The following is a 24,715-nucleotide window of genomic DNA, read 5'->3' as shown; positions in this document are numbered from 1 at the left end:
GCTCGCTCGCTCGCTCTCTCTCAAATAAATAAAAATCTTAAAAAAAAAAAAAAAAAAACCCTAATTGATTCACGGAACCAGTTTGTCCTCCAGAAAGACTTTTCTACTTTATTTTCCCACCGGTGGTATATTAAGTACATGCCTTTCACTACATTTTTAAGGAGAAAAATTGAGATTAATGTGTGTGAAACACCATCCAGAGTAGGACCTAACAGTTGTCAGTTAGAAAATAACAGTTGTCAAGGCCTCTTCTCTCTGCGTGCAGATAGATTCTGTCAGGGCCAAAAGATGGGGACCACTGACAGTTTCCCAAAGCCTTTACTCATATGATGGAGTTTCTGTTCATGTAGAAAGCTCCAAGGTGGGATAGAATCTGATTTTAGTTGAGCCAGTCCTATGCCCTATCATATACCATACCATCCTCTCTTAGTGTCAATTGGAAAAACCGGTCACCCGCTCTAGGCCTGGAGTCTGCTACATCAGAGTAAATGATGAAGAGAAAAACCAGGTTCCTGATTGTGATAGGCTAGCATTGAGCAGCTCCACCATCGTCAACACAGAACCTCCAGGAGGGCGGTCCTTCATTTGGACTTTGATGCTGGACACTTAACATGCTTGAAGACCAGCATCCAGTGCAGTTTGCAGAGGTGGACAGTGCAAGGTGCAGGATACAGACGTACTCCGTAGGCAGCTGCGCAGTTTGCTCTCTCAGGCAGGCTGGTGCCGTGGCGACACTGACCAGCTGACTTGAGCCTCCAGCTCATTGAAGCAGGAGGGTATTACGTCCTGATCCATACATGATACAGATCATTTAGGAGAACCAAGAAGAGAATATTGAGAGAGCTACTTCCGGATTCAAAAGATGAGAAATTAATAGAACTATACCATCGTTTGGATTTGCTTCTGTTTTCCCTTTTGGCTTTACAAGCTCTCATGTTCTCCAGTGATGACAGTTGGGCTGATTGAGAGCCGTTAGTCAAATCCAGTAATAGTATTAATCTGTGGTTGGAAATGACTGTTAAAGTGAGTGCCCGCCTATTCAGTTGCGGTTTTTCTTCCAGCTTCCAATTGTGCCAGGCTTCCAGCAGGAGAGGCTGTGGTAAAGGAAACCGTTGATAAACGAAAGAAACCAGGAACTGTCATTACCCATAACAACGAAACAACAACAACAACAAAAAATTAGAGAAAAGGTGGGGGAGACAGGAAATTGTACAAAGCGGTTTAAGCCTGCTAGCGTGGTGGTTGCTCAGGCACTGACTCCCAGTTTTCCAGTGAGAACAGGAAGGCTTTAAGTACCAAACCCAGCTCTCTGGTAATACTGCTGAGCAAGAAAGCTTCTCTTGAGGGAAGAGAATGACTGGAGCTTAACTGACTATTTTTATCAACTTCCTAACATGCTCCTCCGATCACTAATACACAAAGGAAGCTGGAGGTCTGGTCACCAAATTGTGTTAAAAGAGTTTACCCCATAATCCTCTTCATTGAATTTTCCATCACAAATACTCCTGCTACCATTGATCAGTGATCAAGAAATGCATGTTGTGGGGCACCTGGGTGGCTCAGTCGGTTAAGCATCAGACTCTTGGTTTCAGCTCAGGTCATGATCTCAGGGTCCTGAGATTGAGCCCCACAATGGGCTCTGTCTCAGCGGGGAACCCGCCCCGCCCCGAGCTCACACACTCTCTCTCTCAAACAAATAAATAAATCTTTAAAAAAAAAAAAGTATGTTGTAACTGAGAAGTGCTTAGCAATCAAGGTCCTCATTTGCTATTTTTATTTTAAGAACTTTAGACTGGCGGCTCTCCATGTTTTTTCACCAAAGCTCCAAAAATTTTTTAATACTTTAAAAAGAAAAAGAACTTTAAGTAAATCTGTATTCAGTGAACTGGGAAATTAAATGGATCTGTATAGAAACAGAAGGCATAAGTTCCAGAGTTATATTGAGGAGAGTCTGAACACAGGACACCTGGTACATTTCACTATCTCCCAACGAGGAAATAACTATTTTATCAGCTATTCTACCATATTTCAGTGTTTCTGAAATGTTCATTTTTTTCATTATTTGATTGATTCTAGAATCAGGATGGAACTTGCGATCAATTGGTAGCATCTTCTATTTGATGAGATATGGTAGTTCTTCTTGAAAAGCAGAAGTTAGTCATTTTCTTCATATCATTGGTATCCAAGAGCTGGTTAACTTTGGGGGTCAAAAGACGTTTTCAAGCAGTAGTGGGGAAATTTCATTTGTGGACATTTTTATTATAATTTAGTATGTAAGTGACGTTCCCTCGGACATTCAAGAAGTAAACTAAGGAAACTGAGGCTCAGAGTTCATGTTGCCGGCTGGCGGCAGAGCAGGATTGGAGTCCATGCCTGGCCAGGAGGGTCCACACGGGGTGGGTTGTCCTACTGCATGTCAGAGCCCACGCCTTGCAGAGCAAGACTCTGCAAGGCAAACCCCACATTTGCTCTGAAGCGTCCTTCTATCAGGGCATTGGCAGAACTCCCAAACAAGTGGGGAGAGGTACCAGGAAAGTTCAGCCTGAAATGAGGGGATCAGTGAAACCTGACACAGTAGGACGTTGTTCTGTGACAGGGCTGTGGGATTGGTGTGGCCGTGGTACCTCGCTGCTCCAAGCTCAGCCTGCAGAGACTTCCCTGGTATGGGGGACTTCTCTTCTCAGGGGCCAGGTTTATTTTATGAAATTAATCATGTGTAAAAAAATAGTACTCATGCTAACAAAATAATAACATCAAAGATGTACCGAAGATATATTTAGGGAAATCAGAGGAGAGCAGTTTGGCTGCCACATAAAGAAAAATTTAAATGCCCCTTAGACTTCTTAGCATGCAAAACCAAAGTAATCAAAGGTGTGTATTCGTTGCACACTGAAGTCGACACAACCTGAAAGTGCTTTTTTTAACCAAACGTTTCATTTTGTATGGCTGACATAAAACCTCTTGCCCATGATACCCTTCTCTCGTAAAGTCAAAGACATGGGAGATAGAATCATACCCCTCTAGAGAATAGGCAGAGCAAACAGATCATAAGTAGAGTCATATGCCCTCAACCTCCTCATTCTTATAAATTCATTTGTTTTGTAAATAAAGACTTCATGCGGAGGCCAAAGATTGACTTCAATATTTGTTTGGTAACATAACGTTTTTTAATGTGCTGTGGTAGGTTGCATTTAATGTATGATAAAACAGTATCAATAGGCAGTCATGATTCGCAATATTGATTCCAGCCCCTGCACTTACCACATACGTGACTGTTGTCTAAGTTACAAAACTCTCCTGAGCACCAGCTTCCTCCTCTATACAATTAGGCTAGTAATGACTGTGTTTCAGAGTTGCTTGTTAGCATTAGCAAAATAGGTCTTACCTATAGTTCTTATCCCATTTTATTAAGCAAAATGTATATCGCTGTGTTAGAACTGAGACGTAGAAATTCACAGAAGTGTTGCCAATGATAAACATAAGAATTAATATGTTCAAACTCACGGCTGATTGGGGAAATGCACATTCTAATATTGATTTATTCATGCGTTCAGAAAGAGGGAGGGTATTTAATTTACTACTATATCGAAGGGGTGGGGGTAATGGTCTAACTGATTAGTTTCACTGCCATGAATACTGAATAAGAAAACACATTTTCCCCCCATGTTTGTCATTTTCCTGACTGCATCATCTCTAAATTTTCTGAGCCGGTGATGTCTGTGAATAGCCCAGCAGAATATCACAGGTAAATTAAATTCTGAGATTTCGTCCAGAGATACAGCCAGAACAACAGCATTGAATCTTCTTTGCACATTTAGACACTGTGAGAAAAAGAGGAGAAACCATGGAGGGGTGTGGATGGGGGCAGGTAACACAGTTAGTAAGCAAACATGAATGACTCTGGAGTGAGAGTTCACTGTCTTTGCTCCTTGGTTGATGGATTCTCTACTGAGGAGCCGATTTTACTTCTCAGCAGTTCTAACTGCTCCATCCACATAGTTTATTATTTTTGTGGCACGTCTGGGGTATAGAGCGGGGCAGAAGCCGTGATATCTGTCCTTTAACAGATGAGCAGAGGTGAAGTGCCTACCTGCACTCAGTGATTCGTTAATCAGTTACAGAGCCAGCTTTAGGAGCTGGGGCTTTGTTCTCCTTTCCATTCCATGTGGCTAAGTGCTTCTATTTTCTTCTAAAGAAGTCTCTACAGGGAACACAACGTGACCCTGTTCTAGAAATAGCATTGTTACCTGACAGGCGGGTCTGCCAGGATGACCGTTCGCAAGTGTTCTAGGGAGGTAAGATTTAATAAGTTGGGTTTTTTTTCCCCAAAAGGAAGTAGCGATGAATCCTGCACCAAAAATAACGCCTTAACTGCTAATTCTGTCCCAGGGATGATCCAATGCAATGAGTCATCACTCTGATTGCTTATTAGCACATTATTTCTCTTTTTTACTAACCCCAGTGCTTTGGGTTGCATGTTTTTAAACCTTTTACAGCCTTTCTGGGAGGCTTACAGTTTTCATACTATTGAATATAAACCACTCCCCCCAATATGTCCCTCTTTTCCTTCTTCCACTCTTCAAATCTAAAATAATCCATGACTCAAGAGAACAGTCAGGATTGTGACCTCAGACAACAGAGACAGTTTCTCCAGTTGGTAGCAGCTCCATTTCATTCCCAGTAAAAATTTAAAAATGTAGACTAATGTAAACAAATGTGTGGGACCTATATCAAGAAACCTATAAATTTGACTGAGAGAGATAAAATACCTGCACAGATGTGGAGAATAGTTAAATGTTAGGAAGATGATGCGTTTTCCTGAATGAGAAGATTGAATATTGACAAGATATAAGATCTCTTCAAATTAACTCATGGGTTTATGCAACTCCAATCAGAATCTCAGTGGGATCTTCTAAAATGGATTTGAAGAGTTAAATTGGTGAAAATAGCAAAGAATTAAAAAAAAAATTATGAAGGGAAACTTTTCCACCCCAAAGCACTGAAATGCAGCTACAATAATAAAAACAATCTAGGGGCGCCTAGATAGCTCAGTCGGTTGAGCATCTGCCTTCAGCTCAGGTCATGATGCCAGGATCCTGGGATCAAGCCCCACGTCAGGTTCCCTGCTTAGTGGGGAGCCTGCTTCTCCCTCTCCCTCTGCTGCTTCCCCTGCTTGTACTCTCTCTCCCTCAAATAAATAAAATCTTTAAAAAATATGTGTAGGTTTAAAAAAAAAAAACTAGTACCAGCAGAAGAAATGATAGACATTTATGGAACAGAATAGAGAACCCAGCAAAAGACCCCAATTTAGAAAGTGATGTGACTTATCAAAATCACAAATCCTGTAGGACAGAATGGCTTGTTCAACAAATAAGGGTACTAGTCAACTTGTTGGGGTGGGGGAGGGAAATGGTAATCTGATTAGAGTCTCTGTTCCTTACCATGGAGCAAATTAACAGGTAGTTAAAAGAATTAAGTATTAAAAATGGGGCGCCTGGGTGGCTCAGTTGGTTAAGCGACTGCCTTCGGCTCAGGTCATGATCCTGGAGTCCCGGGATCGAGTCCCGCATCGGGCTCCCTGCTAGGCGGGGAGTCTGCTTCTCCCTCTGACCCTCCTCCCTCTCATGCTCTCTCTCATTCTCTCTCTTGCAAATAAATTAAAAAAAAAAAATGAAACCATAGGGGACCTGGGTGGCTCAGTTGTTGGGCGTCTGCCTTCGGCTAGGGTCATGATCCCAGGGTCCTGGGATCAAGTCCCGCATCGGGCTCCCTGCTTGGCGGGGAGTTTGCTTCTCCCTCTGACCCTCCTCCCTCTCATGCTCTCTCTCGCAAATAAATTTTAAAAAAAAATGAAACCATAGGGGGCGCCTGGGTGGCTCAGTTGTTGGGCGTCTGCCTTCGGCTAGGGTCATGATCCCAGGGTCCTGGGATCGAGTCCCGCATCGGGCTCCCTGCTCGGCGAGGAGTTTGCTTCTCCCTCTCCCACTCCCCCTGCTTGTGTTCCCTCTCTCGCTGTGTCTCTCTCTGTCAAATAAATAAATAATCTTAAAAAAAAAAAAATGAAACCATAAAAGAATAAAGAAACTATAGGAAATATTTCTGACCCTAGAATGGAATACGCTTTCAGAGCATTAAAAAGTCACAAAAGGGGGCACCTGGGTGGTGCAGACAGTTAAGCGTCGGACTCTCAGTTTAGGCTTAGGTCATGATCTCAGGGTCCTGAGAGCCGGAGCCTGCTTAAGACTTTCTCTGCCTCTCCCTGGGCCCCTCCCCACCTCAAATAAAGAAAGAAATCTTTTCTTTTAAGTCACAAAGAAAATATTAATATACTTGACTATATACAAATTGAAAACGTCATCAAAAAATTAAAATACCTCAAAGTTCAAAAGGACAGGGTAATCTTGGAGAAAATGTATGCAGTGAATGTGACAAAGGCGTAATTTCCTTGATGAATAAAGAGCTCTTAAAATGTATTGGGAAACCAGGAGCATACCTCAGTGTAGCTATACTATCACTTTCCTATCACATCATGCCCAGGTCACAGTGCTAAGTCGGTTTTATAAACAGAAGACAGTTCATACGACCCAAAAGAATGAGAGAAATGTAGATCTTATTTTTCATTCACATACTCTTTGTTCAAAGACAGTTTAAGGAAACTACACATTATGCTATAAATACTTGAGGACAGTTTGTCCACACTGACACTTCCATTTCCTAAAATGAAACCCTCACTGGCCCACAGGGAGAAAAAAGCTGGCTTTGTTAACCAGCTTTATTTCAACAAGCACATCCATATGGTAAGAACTTCCTCTGATGAGTCATCCACAGTTGTCAAACACCAACTTTCCTTTGTTTGACCCGTGCAGAAATAAGGTCTGTGGAAGCACAACGCAAGAGTCTGAATCATTTAATTGTGTTTTTTTTCCATATCTGAATTTGCATCCGTCACAAACCCAGTGTGTCCACCCTGAAAAATTGCATTCTTCAAATATCACTGAAAAAATCCCATTCATATGGGTCTGTTCTGTCTAGATAGTCTGTGAAATTTCTAAGGAATGTTGTGGGCTTTGCTTCCTGTGCTAAATTGTTGAGTTATCACACATTACTGGATTCTACCCAAAATGCGCTGGATAGGAATATTATATTCATACAGGATACCAGTTGTCTGTACCATTCAGAAAGGGAAAAAAAAGATTATTACTGCTTCTTGTCATAAGATCAAACTCTATCTAAAAGGGTAGGTAGAAATGTGTGTACAAATAATTTTTTTAAGATACGTCTTTGATTCTTGTCTTCATAGAGGCTGGAATCTTATTCAGTCACAGCTTTGTTATGACAGCTAGCCACTTTCTTGTCTCTTTGTTCTGGTTCAAACCAAGGACTATAGAGCCCGGATTCAGATCCTGCTCTGGGGGATGGTGCCATCCTTAGTTTGGGGGAAGGGAGGAGATCTTTAGAGATACCATTTTATCCATTTGTATATAAAAAGAGAAAAGAATTGAGGTGATGCTTTGTGATTTTTTTTTTTAAGTACCCACCCATCATTAAAAATATAAATGCACTAAAGAAGCCTTTAAAAAAATTAAGGTGGCTCTTGGGTCAGTAAAATTTTATCCTGAGAAAATAAATGCTAACTTTTGCACCCATATTTGTATGCTAAGCAGACTTTTTTTTTTTTTTTTAGGGAAAAAATGAAAAAAAATCAGTCTTCTGCTATTTGGAGTATTTTTAACCAAAGATTGAATCCAATTTGAGGATATTTTTGGATCATTTGTAATACTCTCTGAGTTGATACTTTTGGTTCTTTTTTGAGGAAAACTGCCTTTTTTTTTTTAATAAGCCACTTCAATTAACAGACACTTCTATTTGAGAAAATTTCTAGTGATTATTTTCCCCCAAAATCAACATTAAAACTGTCAGCCCTGGATTATGTCATTTCGATGACAGATGGTTGATGTGTTGGAGTGTTTGCAAGAGAAAGCATGTGTTCATGAGCATGGAGGTGCTCAGAATTATATACTAAAAGACATACCCACAATAGAACTTGTAAGACTCTCTTTGGTGAACATGTTGTGTCAAAGACAAGCCCTGGTGGATTCCTAGAATAAATGTAAGAAGTGGCTTTGAAAGCCACATTTTGTGACCCTAATATATGTAACATTTGCTCTTGGAGTGTGTCATTAGATGGGCTAACTTTTACGTTTGCTGACTTTTATTCCTTATATATTGCTTTGATGTCAGTGTTATCAGAGAGAGAAAACTTGATTCATTTGGGTCACCTTGAGTCCATGTGGCTAGTTTGTTTTCCATATTATCTTGCTGGTTACAGCCCTCTCTCCTGCTACGACTAGGCAGCACTTCGAATCCTTTCTCAGTCCAGCTCGAAGCCTGTTGCTACCAATGAATTAGATTGGACGAGATAAAAATACTTCTTGTCGGTCTTAGATAAGTAGCCCCGCCCCAGTCTCTATTGGTGGCTGCCTTTTTAGATCGTGCACTTCCCTTAGACTGATGCATCATGTAGACTGGCAGTGCTCTTTCCTTAGGCAAGATGTAAGTTGACCCTTGAACAACAACACGAGGGTTGAGTGCACCAAACCCTTCCCCGGTGCAATTGAAAATGGATGTCTAACTTTTGACCTCCCCTCGAACTTAACTACTAATAGCCTACTGTTGACTGAAAGCCCTACCGACAACATCGATCAACATGTTCTGTATTTTACATGTGTTATATACTGTAGCCTTCCAATAAAGGTAGACAAAAGAAAATGTTACTGAGAAAATATGTTTACAGTACTGTGAAAAACAAAAAATCCACATGTAAGTGAGCCCATGTAGTTCACACCTGTGTTGCTCAAGGGTCAACTGTATATAGTTTCACACGGTCATTTGCTAAGAGAGAGTAATAGCATCTTGGATTATGGTATGAGGAGGGAGCTTACTGATAATCTAGTCCCTTATCACATAGTAGCAGTGAGTTGTTAGGAAAAAAGAATGAAACCTGTCTGGACCACCTTCATTCTTACCGTTTTGAGAGATGCTCATCTGATTTTTCAAAACAGCCCTTGGAAATAACGATAATTTTTTTTTTAAGATTCTCTCTCTCTCTCTCTCTCTCTTTAATTTCTTTTTCTACAGCCTCTTGTTCTGGGTCTCCTGTAGAGGGTGACCAACCATCCCGTTTAGCCTGGGACAGAGAGGCTTCCTGGGATACAGGATTTTCAGTACTGACACTAGGGCCATCATGGGCAGATTGCACTGGTTGGTCACCCTATTCCTGGGTACTCTACCCAAATGGCCAAGTATAGAGGAGCATGGGTACCAAGGTTCTCACTCATGGACCAACTAACTCCCTGTTACAGCTTCTCTTTCTCTCCTAGGAAGGCACAATATAAAGAAAGGCTAGGGATTGTAGACAGATGATTTTATGATGGGGTCTGATGAGCTTCCAGTTTGGTTGAGGGATGTCTCTAGTTCACAGTTCTTTTGCAGAGTGAAGGTAATTGATAAACCCTGAGCCCAGTTAATAATCAATGCCTGACTAATCTATGGCACTCATTCAGCCAGGTGTCCTAGTAATCTCTGATCATTTTTCCACACACCACCATCACCCTTGCCCCAGATGATCTTCCAGCATGTTATCATTAAAGTTTCTCAACACCAAGCCCAAGATAAAATAGAGTGCGTATTATAGCTAGAATTTCCATACAGGAGAAAGATCCCTGCTCTGGGTTTATATGACAGCCAGAAGACAGCTTACCCCAGGATGCTGAGCCTGAGATGTCTGGCTGTTAATGAAGCTTCTTGCCCATGAGAAGTGAGGTGATTCCAGTGGGGGCGTCCCACATTCTGGACTTGCCTCCAGTTTCCTGGTAATGAGGATACTAATAGAAATGCTTCACCCTTGCGAGTTCCTGCTTCTTAGGTTTGACTCAGATTTCTTTTACCTCTGCCAAAACTTTCTTTCAAATGCAAAGTTTTGTAGTACTTGGTCTGCCATCAGAGTGAGAGTGAGGATGAAAACATATAATACAACGAGGAACCCAGCCTGTAGAAAGTACTCAATGCGTGACTATTTCTTTCCTGCCTTAAGAACTCCCCTGAGCAGGGGCACCTGGGTGGCTCAGTCGGTCAGGCGTCTGCCTTCAGCTCAGGTCATGATCCCAGGGTCCTGGGATCGAGCACCATGTCAGGCTCCCTGCACTGTGAAGAGTCTGCTTCTCCCTCTCTCCCTGCTGTTCTCCTTGCTTGTACTCTCTCTCTCTCTCTGTCTGTCCCTCTGTTAAGTAAAATCTAAAAAATATATATATTTTTAAAGAACTCCCCTGAGCAGTGTGAACAGAGAGCAGGAGATAAGGGAGGCACTATGAAAGTAATGAACATGTAATTCGGCAAGAAAACTTACCAGAAAGTATACAAAATGAGTACTTGGATCCCAGGCACAGAATGAGACAAATCATGTGTTTTGCTCCTGTTGGACAAGAACATTCTCAGAGAGAGAAAACTTGATTCACTTGGGTCACCTTGAGTCCATGTGGCTAGTTTGTTTCTAATTCTAAAGGTCAGAAAGATACTGTATTTAGTAACATGAGGAAGGAAGTGTTACAGACCGAATGTTCGAGTCTTACCACCATAACTACCAAACTCAGATGTTGAAGCCCTATCCCCCAATTTTGATGTTATTTGGGATTATTTAGGGATTAGATTTGGGATTATTTAGGATTCTTTAGGTCAGGAGGGTGGGGCCCCCACGATGACATTAGTGCCCTTGTAAGAGAGACCCAAGGGAGCTTGGTCTCTCTCCACCACGTGAGTACAGAGCAAGCAAGTGGCCACCTGCAAACCAGGGAGACCGTCCTCACCAGACACTGATATCTTGTCGGCATCTTCATCCAGGACGTCCAGCCTCCAGAACTAGGGGAAATAAATGTTGTTTAAACCACCCAGCCTGTGGTATTTTGTTAGGGCAGCCCAAGTCGACTGAGACAAGAAAAGATAGCACTGCAACAACAGAAAGGCAACGCTTTAATTAAATAAGTATTTGAGAGCAATAATTATTTCTGGCAAACAATAGATAATGCTTGTTGAAGTGGTTAGAAAAAACTTTTTTTTAAATCTTAATGACCACTTAGGCTTCTTGAGTCATCTGTAAAATTGACTAAGTCAGTAAGTATATTAATTTGTAAGTTTTGTAATGTTTCAGGAGTCTCAGTTGAGTCTTCAACTCAATTTTGAATTGAAAAATGATGGGGTTTTCCTCTCTGCCTCAGTGTGCTCACTGTCTCTCAAGGAAGTTACTCATACATAGTCCAGTAAAATATGAGCCTTCTGTGGAGAAATAAATTATTCACATCTGGTAACAAGGAAAAATTAATTCAGCTATTTATTTGTAAGGAAACACCAGACTCCGAGTCCCCTACTGTGGACAGATAGGGCAGCGACTTTCTAAATTGTAATTATCTGCTCTGTCCTGTGAGTGGCCCCTCCCTTCCCTGGTAGGGGTTTTTTCCTATCGGTCTCTGTCTCAGTTGACAGAACTTCATCTCAATTTCTTCTTTTTGCCCTGGTCCTTGCCTTGTATTACTTGGGCTTTAAATTTTTTTGTCTCCCATATGCTCTTTCCCACCAGAGCCCCTTCCTTTCTGGGCTGGTTTCCTTCAGGAGCCTCTTTCCCCTGCACACCCGTTTTAATCCCTCACTCTTGTTGGCCTTTGCAACACTTCTCAACCCTTCTCTTTCTTTGTCTTCCAAGAAGCCCATCCCTGACCTGCATACCTGGGTGTAGTAAAGCACCTGAGGGCAAAGTTCCTATCCGGCATTCCTCGTGCTGCTTCTCTGATGGTTTTGGTGAGATTTTAGATGTAGGAGACTAATTGTCACACCAGCCCCCCATCCCCGTTTTTAAACACCCATTATTTGTAGGATGATATTGTCTAGTGCCACAGACCAGTTAAAGCATAAACAGATACAACAATATCAATCAAATCGGTTTTAGCTCTAAATGTGTATGCATCTACTCATATATACATACCTGCGCAAATACACATGCTTGCACTTGAATTACCCAGAGATGAACCAAGGGTGCGAATTTTGAGGGACTGAAGTTGATGGGAAGAAGGGAGAGAAGGCCTTCTCAGTGGGAGGAACAGTAACCATTCCTGTTTATTAATCATGACCTGAGCCGAAGGCAGACGCTTAACCTACTGAGCCACCCAGGCGTCCCCCGCTTCATTCCTTTTTGTGACTGAACCACACTCCATTGTATGGCTATACAACATTCTGGTATCACATTGTCAGCTGATGGACATTTGGGTTGTTTCCACTTTGGGGCTATCATGAATAATGCTGCTACACACATTCATGTCCAAGTGTCTGTGTGCACATACATTGCCAGTATTGTTGGGCATATACCTAGGTATGCTTAACTAATCTTTTGCATGTTTTTCATTCTCAGATTTCAAAGCATTGTTTTATACATTATTTTTTATCATAAAGGAACATGTTTAAAATTAAGTCAATTGGGCGCCTGGGTGGCTCAGTTGGTTAAGCGACTGCCTTCGGCTCAGGTCATGATCCTGGAGTCCCAGGATCGAGTCCCGCATCGGGCTCCCTGCTCAGCGGGGAGTCTGCTTCTCCCTCTGACCCTCCTCCCTCTCATGCTCTATTTCATTCTCTCTGTCTCAAATAAATAAATAAAATAAAATCTTTAAAAAAATAAAAATAAATAAATAAATAAATAAATAAATAAATAAATAAATAAAATTAAGTCGATTATCTTCCAATCTTCTCCTCCCCACACCACCCTCTCTCTCCACCTTTCTCATTCGGCCTGGAATCTTAAAACCATGCTGCTTCTCGCAGGGCATGTTGAGTCTTTTACCAAATTCATATCACCTTCCCTTATATGTCTTTGCATCCTTTCCCATCTGCTGTCCTCCTGGGTTAGGTCGTTGTGCAATGACCTCACCTCTGGCCTCCCTAGCTCTGTCTTCATCCCCTATTAGTGGCTCAGTAAACCTCTGCCATATTAATCTTTCTAAAACACTGCTTCTGTTTGCTGCTCATTGGAGTCAGACAGACCAACTCAGCCACTTAGTGAACAGTTTCCTTGATGAAGTTACTTTACTTCTCATCTATAAAAGACAATTAATCAGACCACCTCCCAACATTCTAGTAAAGATTAAATGATTGCCTTGAGCTTTCATCTCCCAGGGTAAAATGAGATAAACTTCTTTATTTCAAGATCCTGCATTTGTATCTCGTGTCTCCCACAGAGGCAAGGATCATTATGGTAGTATGTAATATATATATTTATTTATAAATATTATAAATTCGTATTTTAATATATTTGTATTAAAATGTGTAATTTACTTTAAATATATGTATATTATATATTAAGACCGTATATTATATAATATTTATATTTAATATATATCTTGGGGGAAGGGTTATCTCCCAGCACCTAATGCAGCCCTGTGTGCTTAGTGGGTGATCACTCAATTAATGTTTATGAAGCAAATCAGTTAAACTGATTTTCTACTTAATCTGGTTATTTGAATAGGTGGTAATTGTAAAGTGATAGGTTAACATTTTTAACTTAACGGATAACAGCTCTCTCTAGAACTGAACACAGGAGCAAGCATAAAATTGTAAGCAATATTTTTCGAAAGGTCATGTTATGAACATGGAAAATTCCTCTGCTAATCAAGAAAGATAGCAACTAAAGCATAACTGCAGGTCAAATGCAGGTTACAGAGGTGTTCTATAGGGTGATCCATGACTTCCTCATCTTTTTAGTACAATGAGAGTATTGTAACTAAATGAAACCTTTCATCTTCCCTTATGCATGAATCATTTCCTTTCCGTAACAGACCGATCAGCATACACGTCTCATCTGCTAGAAAACATACCCTACTTCTAAATGTTTTCCACTGTTTATTGAGCTTATGAATGATAGTTATATGTTCTTTTCGTTTGTTTAAAAAGACATGTAATCTGAAACTTGGTATCCTTTGTAATTCAACCCAAGAAAATGCACTTCACGCTTAAAAGATGGGATGAGTGTTGCTAAAACTACATACAGAGGAAGAAATAATATTGCCAATTCAAAGTTAATCAAACCTTATTTGACATTCATTCTTTCTCTTCTTGATGGTAAAGGTGTAAGAGTTGTAACAGGTATAGAGAATAGTGACCCCAGAGGAGGAATTATTAGCCTTTACTACGATTTGGGCATCCACCGTGTGGTGACAAGTGTCCCCTTCCTTCCTTGTTCACTGCGTGAAACACTTCGTTATCTTTTGTGTATAGCAGTGGCCAGGAACAAGAGAGATGTCTACCACGTATGAGTGTGAAAAAGTATGTGTGTGTTTAGTTGGCACCTAACTGTAGGTCTCCTATAAACTGGACATTTTATGGATTCTAAGAGGCTAAGTGACTTTCCTAAGGTCATTCAGAGAGAAATGGCTGTGGGGATTCATACCCAGGACAGTTCATCACCAAAGCCTATGATACCCTTTCCCCAGTCAACAAATATCCTCTAAAATCAACATGTTGGGGGGGAATGGGGGTGGTGTGCATTAAGGCTGAAATTCTCACAAATTCAAAAAAAGCTTTGAGAAAAATCCTTGCTAAAGAAAACCCCAAGAACCATACTTGTTTTGGCATGACAGCGCCTACAGTCATATGAGAAGAAAATTGACTTTGCTATGGTTTGAAATGAATGCAGTTTGTTACTGTATTTTGCAATGATCTCCTTTTAGTTTAAAAAAAAAACGCTTATATGTATATATTAAAATTTATTGTTTGCAGAAAGAGTTTTTTTTATCAGCATTAACTATTATCAAGTATAAGAGTGAAGGAAGATATTTGAAGAAAATACTTGGAAATAACCTAAAATTCTCTTTCATAAAAACATAGTAATGTCCAGTTTCAGATATTTTCCCCCAAATATTATTTATCTTGTCAAATAAATTGGCTTCAAAGGGTAGAATGGCAAAGTGTTCCAGTAGGGTCCTCTGTAGTGGGAATTCAAAAATAGAAAAGAGGTTGAGGGCCATGAGAGACAGAAGGAGGTTTATGCGAAAGAATGTAATCGTCCCAAGAAGTGAGTGTGGAGAAAATCTGAGGAAAAAGGAGGATCATAGGCTAGGTGAAGAGAAAAGAAATGTATGAAATTAGAAATGGATCCATGAAATGTAGATTCAACAAAGGTCTTTCACGCACCATTATCCAAACAGTTGGTTAAATTACTGAAAAGTCATCTGAAGTAATTAATTATAGTTTTTGATATAGTAAAATACATAAAAGTTACTATCCTTCAGTAATGCCCCATATAATAGAGGGATTTTTTAGTATATTAATCCAATAAAACAATTGCACAGTTTTTATTTGGGGATATTCTTGGTAGGTATAATCTTTCCATTTTGCTAGTTAACCCCCCAAGAAATGTGTATATGAAGAAGAAGTGTTTTAAAAAATACAAAACCAGGCTTCAGATTTACTGCTTTCAGTAGAGTATCTCTTTTGTTAATTTTATTTTTAAGTAGTTAGTTTAAAAGAATTACTAAGTATGTCACCTGGGATGGGAGGCTTCTGGGATAGCTTAGTGGATCCTCTCCCTGCAGTGACTCAAAAAAAAAATACATGACTTTTTAATTTTTATGAGCCTTTGTCTCATGATATTTAATAGAATATTCCCCTTCCAGCTTCAGTCTTCGTGAAGGGCCCATATAAATATACCCTGAGATTTCCAGGAGAGGTAGATGTTTAGGCGCAATAGGAAGAAACGGAGTTCAAAGTTATTTTGGACCTCCTCAGATTGTCTCTGTCTGACCATCTGTAGCTCAGTCTGTCTTTCAGTCTCTCTGTGTCTTACTCTCCCCCATGTTGGTCCTTCAACCCTCTACTTCCTTCCAGCTCAGCCCTATGTCATGGTAATAAAGAACCAGCCAAGTTTGACTCATGTATGTGTGTGTTTTAGCTGAATCATTCCTACAATTATAAAATTATTCAAGGCAGTAGAATTAAACTCTCCCTTACCACTAAACCAAAGAATACAGTCAAAGATGTCCATAATTGTCCACCTAAAATATGCCATAAATTACATGACTTGAAGGATATTTAACTCAGCTTATCTGAGGAAGGAAGAAATATGCAGAATAACTTCAGTGAAAATACAGTCCTAGTACATGATGCACACAGGTCAGAGACCTGATACAGCCAAGACTTTTGACCACAGAGCCTTATTTAAAGACAGATTGTATCATATAATTGGGACAATCTTCTTCTTACATATCAGTATTCCACCATAGCACCCCCAGGAGGTCATCATGATGAAAACTTTTCATCTTTCTTCTAAATCCATTGTAACTCTCCATGCTTCTAATGAATGTAGCATCTTCTATCACAAAACCGGCTCCTACAGACTTGAGCATTTTCAGCCCCAAACTGAATGGATGGTCCTAAGAATTTGATCACATTCATGACCACTTTTTGGTCAACTAAGAGTACCAGTTCCAGGTAGGCTGTTCCCCCTTTCTAATTTTTTTTTTTTTAAGATTTTATTTATTTTTTAGAGAGCGAGCGAGAGAGAAACAGCATGAGAGGGGCGAGGGTCAGAGGGAGAAGCAGGCTCCCCGCTGAGCCTGGACCCCGATGCGGGACTCGATCCCAGGACTCTGGGATCATGACCTGAGCCAAAGGCAGACGCTTAACCATCTGAGCCACCCAGGCGCCCGCTGTTCCCCCTTTCATGTGACTCATTGCCATTGTCTTGTGATGATGTCTTTGCACCCAAAGATCTATTTTATGGGAGTTAATTGCATGCTGTCAGGATTTAGTGGTTCTATATAACTCAAGCCAATCCATATCCATCCTAAAACCAAATTAGTAGACCTCACAGTCCCATGCCAGGCCTTCCTACGTGACAAAAGTCATTCTGAGCCGTATACTGAATAGTTGCTTCCGAGTTTCCAGTATTCCCCACAGCAGGTCACAGAGAAGTGGTTATGATTCAGACCTTTCTGCTTCTTACCCTCATTAAAGCAGGCCAAACTAATGGGCCAATTCTAACTCAAGGATGTAAAGCACATTTCATTCTGTGGGGCCAAGTCCAGCCAAGAGAGGCAAGACTTCAGGCTCTGGCAGTATGGTGGACTACATGATTTGAAAGCACTCTGCTAAACATGTAGCAAATGTAAGGTAAAATAGAGCAAGCACTTACTTAAATGCACAGTGGAGCTAGCAAAAATGTTACAGTATTGCCAAGGGAGAAAAACAAAAAGGGAGCCGAAAACCAAACCAGTAAGGGCATGAGCCCTTGCGCTGCAGGAGCTGGGCTTCGGGGTCTCAGTACCCACCTCAGGAAAGAGACGGGCTTGTGCTTTTGCCTGGGAACAACGTCCACTCAAGGTAGTCTGCCTTGTTTGCTTCCCAGTAGCCATGGCCAGTTTCTTTTAAGCTGCTCCATGATCCTCAAAGATAATTTCACTGTGCATACCAGTCTTCTTCATGCAGGGTGAGGGGCTTGGCATGTTTACCAAGCCGCTTCACCAGCTCATCAGTTAAAGGTGTGCCCCCAGTTCCCTCTGCACCTGCTCCCTGGCATGCCCAGTGCTCGAGCCATTTGAGATACGTACTATGCAAAGAGGGGTCGTTTGTGTTTGTCCAGACCTCATAATGCTGGTTATACTTAGTTTTGTAATTTTATACCTTAATACTAAGGAAACAGGAGTGTGAAAAGAAAGGGCACTGTTGTTTCTGTGCAGTCCAAGTTCTGCGCTTTGGAAAGGAAAAGAAAAATGGTGCTATCAATTAAGATGTGAGCAAAGCAGCTGTAAAAGATTGCACAGGGGGCAGAACGTAAAAATCTGGAAGGGCCTAACACTGTATGTCGACTACACTGGAATTAAAATTAAAAACCTAATTAAGGGGCGCCTAGCTGGCTCAGTCAATAGAGCGTGTGACTCTTGACCTCAGGGTTGTTAAGTTCGAGCCCTGTGTTGGGTATAGAGAGTCTTTAAAAATAAAATTTAAAAAAAAAAAAAAAACTTAAAAAAAATTTAGAAGGGCCATCAGACAGGAAGTATATGGAAAGAATAGAGAACTTCAGTCAGTCTGGTAAATTGCTTTGTTCCTTGTTAAAAGAGGGCAAGAATTTAAAGACACTGGACATTTGCAGAGCAATGAGTACAGAATCCCACAGGCACCTGCTTGTGAGACACTGGGTTCTCTCTAAAGTGCTCTTCACACAGTCTCCGTGCTACTTCACCCCAAAGGCTCACTGTAGGGACTGTGAGTGTGGAGAACATTAGTAACCAAAATAAAAAGTATTACAATATAATAATGAAGCAGATAGGTTTTGGGGCAAGGTGGACCTCGTTTGAATTTTAATAAAAGTCTGCATTTTGTTATTTGTCCTTAGGTAAGTCTAGAACATCTCTAATCCTAGCTGCTCATCAGAAAATAGGGATGATAATAATACTACCTTGCTTCTGAAATTTTTGTGATAATTAAATGAGACGTTTGGGGAGCACATGGTATTATATTAGAGTCAACATTACTGTTCTAGAAATAATAGCTGTTAAGATTCCATTGTTTGGCTTTTCTAAAATTGATATATAATATTTATATTTATAATTGATATATAACATTTTAAAAATATGGTCTCTGGTAATAGGCTACAAATTTTTTTTTTTTAAGATTTTATTTATTTATTTGAGAGAGAGAGAATGAGAGAGAGCAAGCACATGAGAGGGGGGAGGGTCAGAGGGAGAAGCAGACTCCCCGCCGAGCAGGGAGCCCGATGCGGGACTCGATCCAGGGACTCCAGGATCATGACCTGAGCCGAAGGCAGTCGCTTAACCAACTGAGCCACCCAGGCGCCCTGGCTACAAATATTTTTTAAAGCCCGTTATTGCTGAAAAATATCTGTCAGTCATTGAGCAAGGGGTTAGGAAACATTTCCATGTGTGCCATAGGAATATATTAAATAAAATATTTATTAACTGAGCACCTGTTCAGGTAAAGCACTAGGCCAAAGATCAGGGGCAAACCTAGAGAAGTCATTGCCCTCTAGGGGTATTGACCTACTTGGGAAAATGCCAGAAATGTGACCAAGTGAGCTCATTTAATTGCCAGTTAAATGCTCCGTGTAGACACTGAGGGCTGTGTGTTCCTCTGAAGCCCGGAGTGATGGCTAACTACCATAATGCTGTGAGAAAGGAAAGTGATAAAATCAAAAAAATGGGTCCAGACGTATGTCACTGCAGCATCAGGACCCTTGGAAAGAGAGAGCCCCCTGAGGAAGTCCTGTGATAGCAGAGAGGTGAGGAAAGGGTGCTCGGAGAAGAATCTGACCAAGAACAGTTTCAAAGAAGCCCATGAACCCCTCGGTCCAGACGAGAACAGTGACGTTTTCCCCCTATCAGGAAGTTGAGTAGGACTTTGAAACCAGGGCCTGTGTGTCCCCGGTAGCACTGTTGTTGCAGTGAGTGCGCATAGAATACCCACGGTGATAAAACAGGGGAGTCAGGGACCCCAGATACTTAGGAGAGATCCTTACCACGAAGTCAAATGCAAGAAAATCCTTCATTGACCAAAGGAAAGATGTCTCACTTCTTTACTCCTTCCTCACCCTTAAAGAATGTTTTGTTTCCTGTAAACAGTGGTAATGACCAATATGATTGAAATGTAATGAGAAAATTCCCTGTTTGATATGTATCTTTATTCTTGTAGGCCTCTTTTTCGTGGAAGTTCAGATGTCGATCAGCTTGGAAAAATCTTGGAGTAAGTAGTAACTGTAATTTTACATCAGCGTTCATAGCATGAAAACATTTACAGTGCCTTTCCTCTGACACTCATATAAAATGTTTACCTCTTGTCTTTCCTCCTCCAAGCTGCGGCCGCAGTCAGTGTTACTATTTGTGTGGTGAGTGGGGACACGGCAGACATGCTGTTTTATGCAGAGCCCATCATGACGTGTGGCCTAACTGGTCTGCTCTGGAAGCTTCTATGTTGCTCACGTGGATCTTTTCGAGGATCCTCCTTCTCCACTTGGCTGAGCTCCATTTCTTGAGTTTAGATGTGTTGTCTGCTTGGGCCCATTTCAGATGGATCCACCGTCAGTGGTGGGGCGCTTGGTTGCCTGGTAACCCATCCTTGCCCACTGGGCTTCCTGTCCCCATTGAGCCATCTAGATTGATTTTGCCTTGGTTTGTCTTGGATGGTATGCTACACAACCCATTTTTCTTTGGAGTCCCAAAATAGGAAATGAGAATCCTAGGTTCTAACTCTATGTCTGTTGCTAAATTCTATGCAGTCTTGAGAAAGTTATTTAAAATGCCCTGTAAAGTGCATACACGGTGACTGGTGCATAGTGAATGCTTTTAAAATGGCAGCTATGATTATAATTCATCATTAATTGTTTAACCTTTTTGTTCCTTAACTTCTTCACCTGAATACTGAAACTTAAGACGTAAATTCTAAGATCCTTTCTTGCGCTCAAATTCTTTGGTTCTAATTGTCTGTTACTTAGCTCGTTGATGATTTGCAGAGTTCCATTCATGTCTACATGTTTGTGACTGTGGGGGTATGTATGCTTTCGTGTTTCTAGAATGTTAAGAAGGGGCCTTTCCTCTCACAAAGCATGAAGTATGGCATCCTTTTGGGATAGGTGCCTTTGCCAAGCCCCCTCAGAATTGGGGTGAAGTACGAAAAAAGTGGGAGTTCTAGAACCAAAAGCAGCCCCAATCATTGGTCTGTAACATTTTATAGGAATCCCAGTGATTTTTATGATATTTCCAGTCCGTAAAACTGGTGAAAAGTACCCCTAAAGAAAATAATTATATGTTAACGCATGACTGCTTAAAACAGTTGGTATAAAACTGGAACCTCAGTTTGTTCTCTTAGTGACTGGAAAGCTCCACTAGATTTCTAATGATGCTGGCGGCCCTGCTGAATCAGAACTCAGTGGCTTTAAGGCCTGAAAAATATTTGCTGGTTTTATTGTGTGAGGGCTTCCCAGGTCCAGGGCAGCTGCCGAGACTCCCATTGCTCCTCCTCCTGCCACTCCATAAAATGGACAGATTCAGGACAAACTCATGTTCTCTCTGCTTCTGGATGTCAACTCGTCTTTGCTCATAGGGTGATGAACCCCCATCTATTCTTCCCCACCACTGTTGAATATAGTTTGTGTGCGGTGAGAACTTGAAGCAGGAACTAGGAAAGTCAGACGCACCAGTGACTCTGTTAAAGGGAAAAGTGATCTTGACAGAAGCCAGCTTGCCAGACGTTCAACCCATCACCACCTGTCCCTTACTGACATCACCTGGGCGTTCTGGCCAGCTCCAGCCCTGGGGCCTGCGAACTTGTTAGCCTTGTTAGTGCCCCTTTGTATCGGAAGCCAGGGAGTTGGACCCGAGAGAACCTCTGACAAACAAGTTTGACTTGTGCCCAAGGGAGAGCCAGTTCCACTTTTGGCAAAGGCCTGAGACCCTAGGTTGCCAGCAGAAAAGAAGCCATAAAGTTCTATAGGTCTTAGGCCTTTTAGCATTTACTTCTTGGTTTCTGGCCTTGTTTCGCTGAAATTATGTTCTGTTTACTCTGCCTTGGTTCCTTTGGCATAAAGAAAAGGGACAATGCTGCACCCTACTGTCATTTCTAAAGTACTTGAAAAATGATTTCTGTTCCCTCTGCCATTTATAGATTTTGTGCTGTCAGTCTTTACGGTACAAATGTCAACTTTTAAGGCTTATGTTCAGCTGTCCAAATACTGAAACTTGATGCAAGCACTTTTTAATGGACCTGTCAGAGTTTCACAACGTTTGTATATGGGCCATAAAAGTTCCTACTGGATATTAAGGGGATTCTTTTTTTTCTTTTTTTAAGGAAAGCCACATTCACATTCTCTTACGGGGGAGAACTGTTTCTGCATTTAGAAAGATTTATACTTTCAAAGAACAGCAAGTACTTTGAAAGTGAAACTGAATGCTTTTAGCTCGTGACATTTTAGAGCATTTTTTGGAGCAGAGTCATAGTTAAATGGAAACAAAATATTGGATTTGGAATAAGGAGAGCTGGGTTCGCTCCCGCTCTGTGGCTGAACTTACTGTGTGTGACTTTGGCAGCTGATTTCACTCCTCATCCCTTTGTTTCCACATCTATAAAAAGGAAGTAATAACTGACCTGCATGTCTCAGGAGGTCGTTAGGGGATCAGAGGAGGGGGTAGATTTAAAAATACTTTTGAAAGTTATTTATATAGATAGCTATGTACACATATATATAATTATGCACCACACATGTACACACAGAGACTCTTTTTTGCTTTTGGCACTCAGCTACCCATATCACCAGATTTATTTCAATATAAATATATTCAGAGCTGCAAATAAAAAGATTTTTTTAAAGATTTTAAATTATTGCTAAGAATTTTTATAATTGATTTCTAGACGACTGGCGATGATATGCCAAAAAAAGATATAAAAATGGCTAAAAAATAAAAATGAAGGAAGTTGTTAAAGTTCTTTCATAAGCGTTCTCTTTTTCTTTCTTTGCCTATCCCACTCTTTCCAAGCATACACATTTATGTCCTTTAATAATTAATAGTGGTATTTTTTTTTCTACTCTTACTCTAGATCTCATTATTAAGTAAATTTGTGTATTGCCCAAGCTGCATTTCCATTCCCTTGTTCTGGTAAATATGTCCATGAGTCTCTTTATTTGCCTCAACAACGTGGCTCGCCCAGCATGTCCAACAGAGGTAGGACTACAGGGTCTTTTCCCGGACACCAGTGACAGGTGCAATCATGATACAGGTGTCTGCTCTCCCCAGGTGAGGTCTGTGACCTGGGCTCTGTTGAGGGAATAAAAGGGGGAAGAAAGCCTTACAGAGGGAGCCTGTGACGTTCACCACCATATCTTCCTGAAACCTGGAAATCCATTCAGGAGAACACATTTTCTCAACCTGTGTCCCAGTGAGCGCAGGCCAAGGAGAAGACTCTAACACAGGCCAGCACCATTGCTATCTGTAGTTAAAATAATTGGGTCAGGGGGTGCCTGTCTGGCTCAGTTGGTAGAGCATGCAACTCTTGATCTCAGGGTTGTGAGTTCAAGCCCCACGTTGGGTGTAGAGATTACTTAAAAATAAAATCTTTTAAAAAAAAAGTTTGGTAAATTTGAATAGCCATATGTTCTGTCCACTACATTATAACTTTTTAGTTTGGAGTTAATCAGAGCCTAGAAGTGAGATATAAGTTCTTGCATCCCCTGATTTCCCTTGTTCAAACCTACCTACTCTCTCTATATAAACTTTATTTTTTTTAAGATTTTATTTATTTATTTGAGAGAGAGTGAAAGTGAGAGAGATCACAGAGGGGAGAGGGAGAAGCAGACTCGCCACTGAGCGGGGAGCCCGATGCAGGGCTGGATCCCAGGACCCTGAGATCATGACCTAAGTCGAAAGCAGACGCTCAACCGAGTCACCCAGGTGCCCCTGTATACATAAACTTTAAATAATACCTCCATATTGTAGGGGTGCGTGGGTGGCTCAGTCCATTGGGCATACCACTCTCGGTTTCCACTGGGTCGTGATCTTGAGGTCGTGGGCTTGGCCTCCCGTCAGGCTCCCTGCTGAGCGTGGGGTCTTCTTGACTCCACTGCCGCCCCCCCCCCACCTCATGTGTGTGAGCTCTCTCTCTCTTTCAAATAAGTAAATAAGTTATGTAAAGCCACTGACCTATTAATATTTCTGAAGAACCTCAAGTCACACATCAATAGGACTCAAGCGGTTCATATTTTTAGTGTAGTAGTGATGCATTGCCTATGCATTTTAGATTAATAACATTATTTTCCTCTTATAATAGTAATAATAATGGGTGGGGCTCCTGAGTGGCTCAGTTGGTTGGGCATCTGCCTTCAGCTCAGGGCATGATCTCAGGGTCCTGGGATCTGGCCCCATGTCAGGCTCCCTGCTCATCAGGGGAGTCTGCTTCTCCTCCCTCCGCCTCTCCCCCCATCTTGTGCTCTCTCTGTGTCTCAATAAATAAATAAAAATCTTTAAAATAATAATACTAATAATGGGTAATGTATTAATACTAACAAGTACTGTGTGTCAGGCACTGTGCTATGCACTTTATATAAATTCTCACTGTGAATTATGATTGTTAATAAGTAAAGACACTGAGGCTCACAGAAGTTAAGTAGTTTGTCCTTACCTACCAATAAGTTGTAGGTGTAGAATCTGAACCCAGGTCTGCCTTTTCCAAAGTCTACGCTATTTTGTTAATTTATTTTTTGTATTTGAATATAGTTGACATACAATGCCTGTGTTGTTTCTCTATCACTTGATCCTTTCTCCACGTTTTTCTGATCCCAGAATAATTTTCAGGGGAAGCATAAATGGCACTGTCTTTATTTATTGTTTGCTCACTTTGGAATACTATAAAATAGTTTCGTAGGGGCGCCTGGGTGGCTCAGTCGGTTGACCGTCCGGCTATTGATTTTGGCTCAGGTCATGATCTCAGGGTTGTGAAATCGAGTCCTGCGTCAGGCTCTGTGCTCAGCCTGGAGTCTGCTTATCTCTCTCCCTGTGCTCCTGCCCCTACTTGCTCGCTCGCTCTCTCTAAAATAAATAGTAAATAAATCAAATCTTTTAAAATAAAAAAAATTAGTTTTGTAATACAAAAATATATATCAGCTATATTTAACTTAATGAAT

The 24,715-nt window shown here is 41.1% G+C and overlaps 1 protein-coding gene across 4 annotated transcripts in view; it reads left to right on the top strand.

Annotated features, from left to right (window-relative positions):
- Positions 1-24,715, top strand: part of CDK6 (cyclin dependent kinase 6) — a 238,682-nt gene that overhangs the window by 198,940 nt on the left and 15,027 nt on the right. For all 4 annotated transcript variants that reach the window (XM_035020562.1, XM_035020564.1, XM_035020565.1 and 1 more), the window contains exon 6: positions 19,738-19,788. In XM_035020562.1, the coding sequence (XP_034876453.1) occupies positions 19,738-19,788 (51 nt within the window). The remainder of the gene's footprint in view (positions 1-19,737; positions 19,789-24,715) is intronic.

Source organism: Mirounga leonina, unplaced genomic scaffold (genome assembly GCF_011800145.1).
Source record: "Mirounga leonina isolate KUSES-001 unplaced genomic scaffold, KU_Mleo_1.0 Mir_174, whole genome shotgun sequence".
Classification (NCBI taxonomy): domain Eukaryota; kingdom Metazoa; phylum Chordata; class Mammalia; order Carnivora; family Phocidae; genus Mirounga; species Mirounga leonina.
The sequence above is the reverse complement of the archived record's forward strand: the minus strand, read 5'-3'. Positions and strand labels throughout refer to the sequence as shown.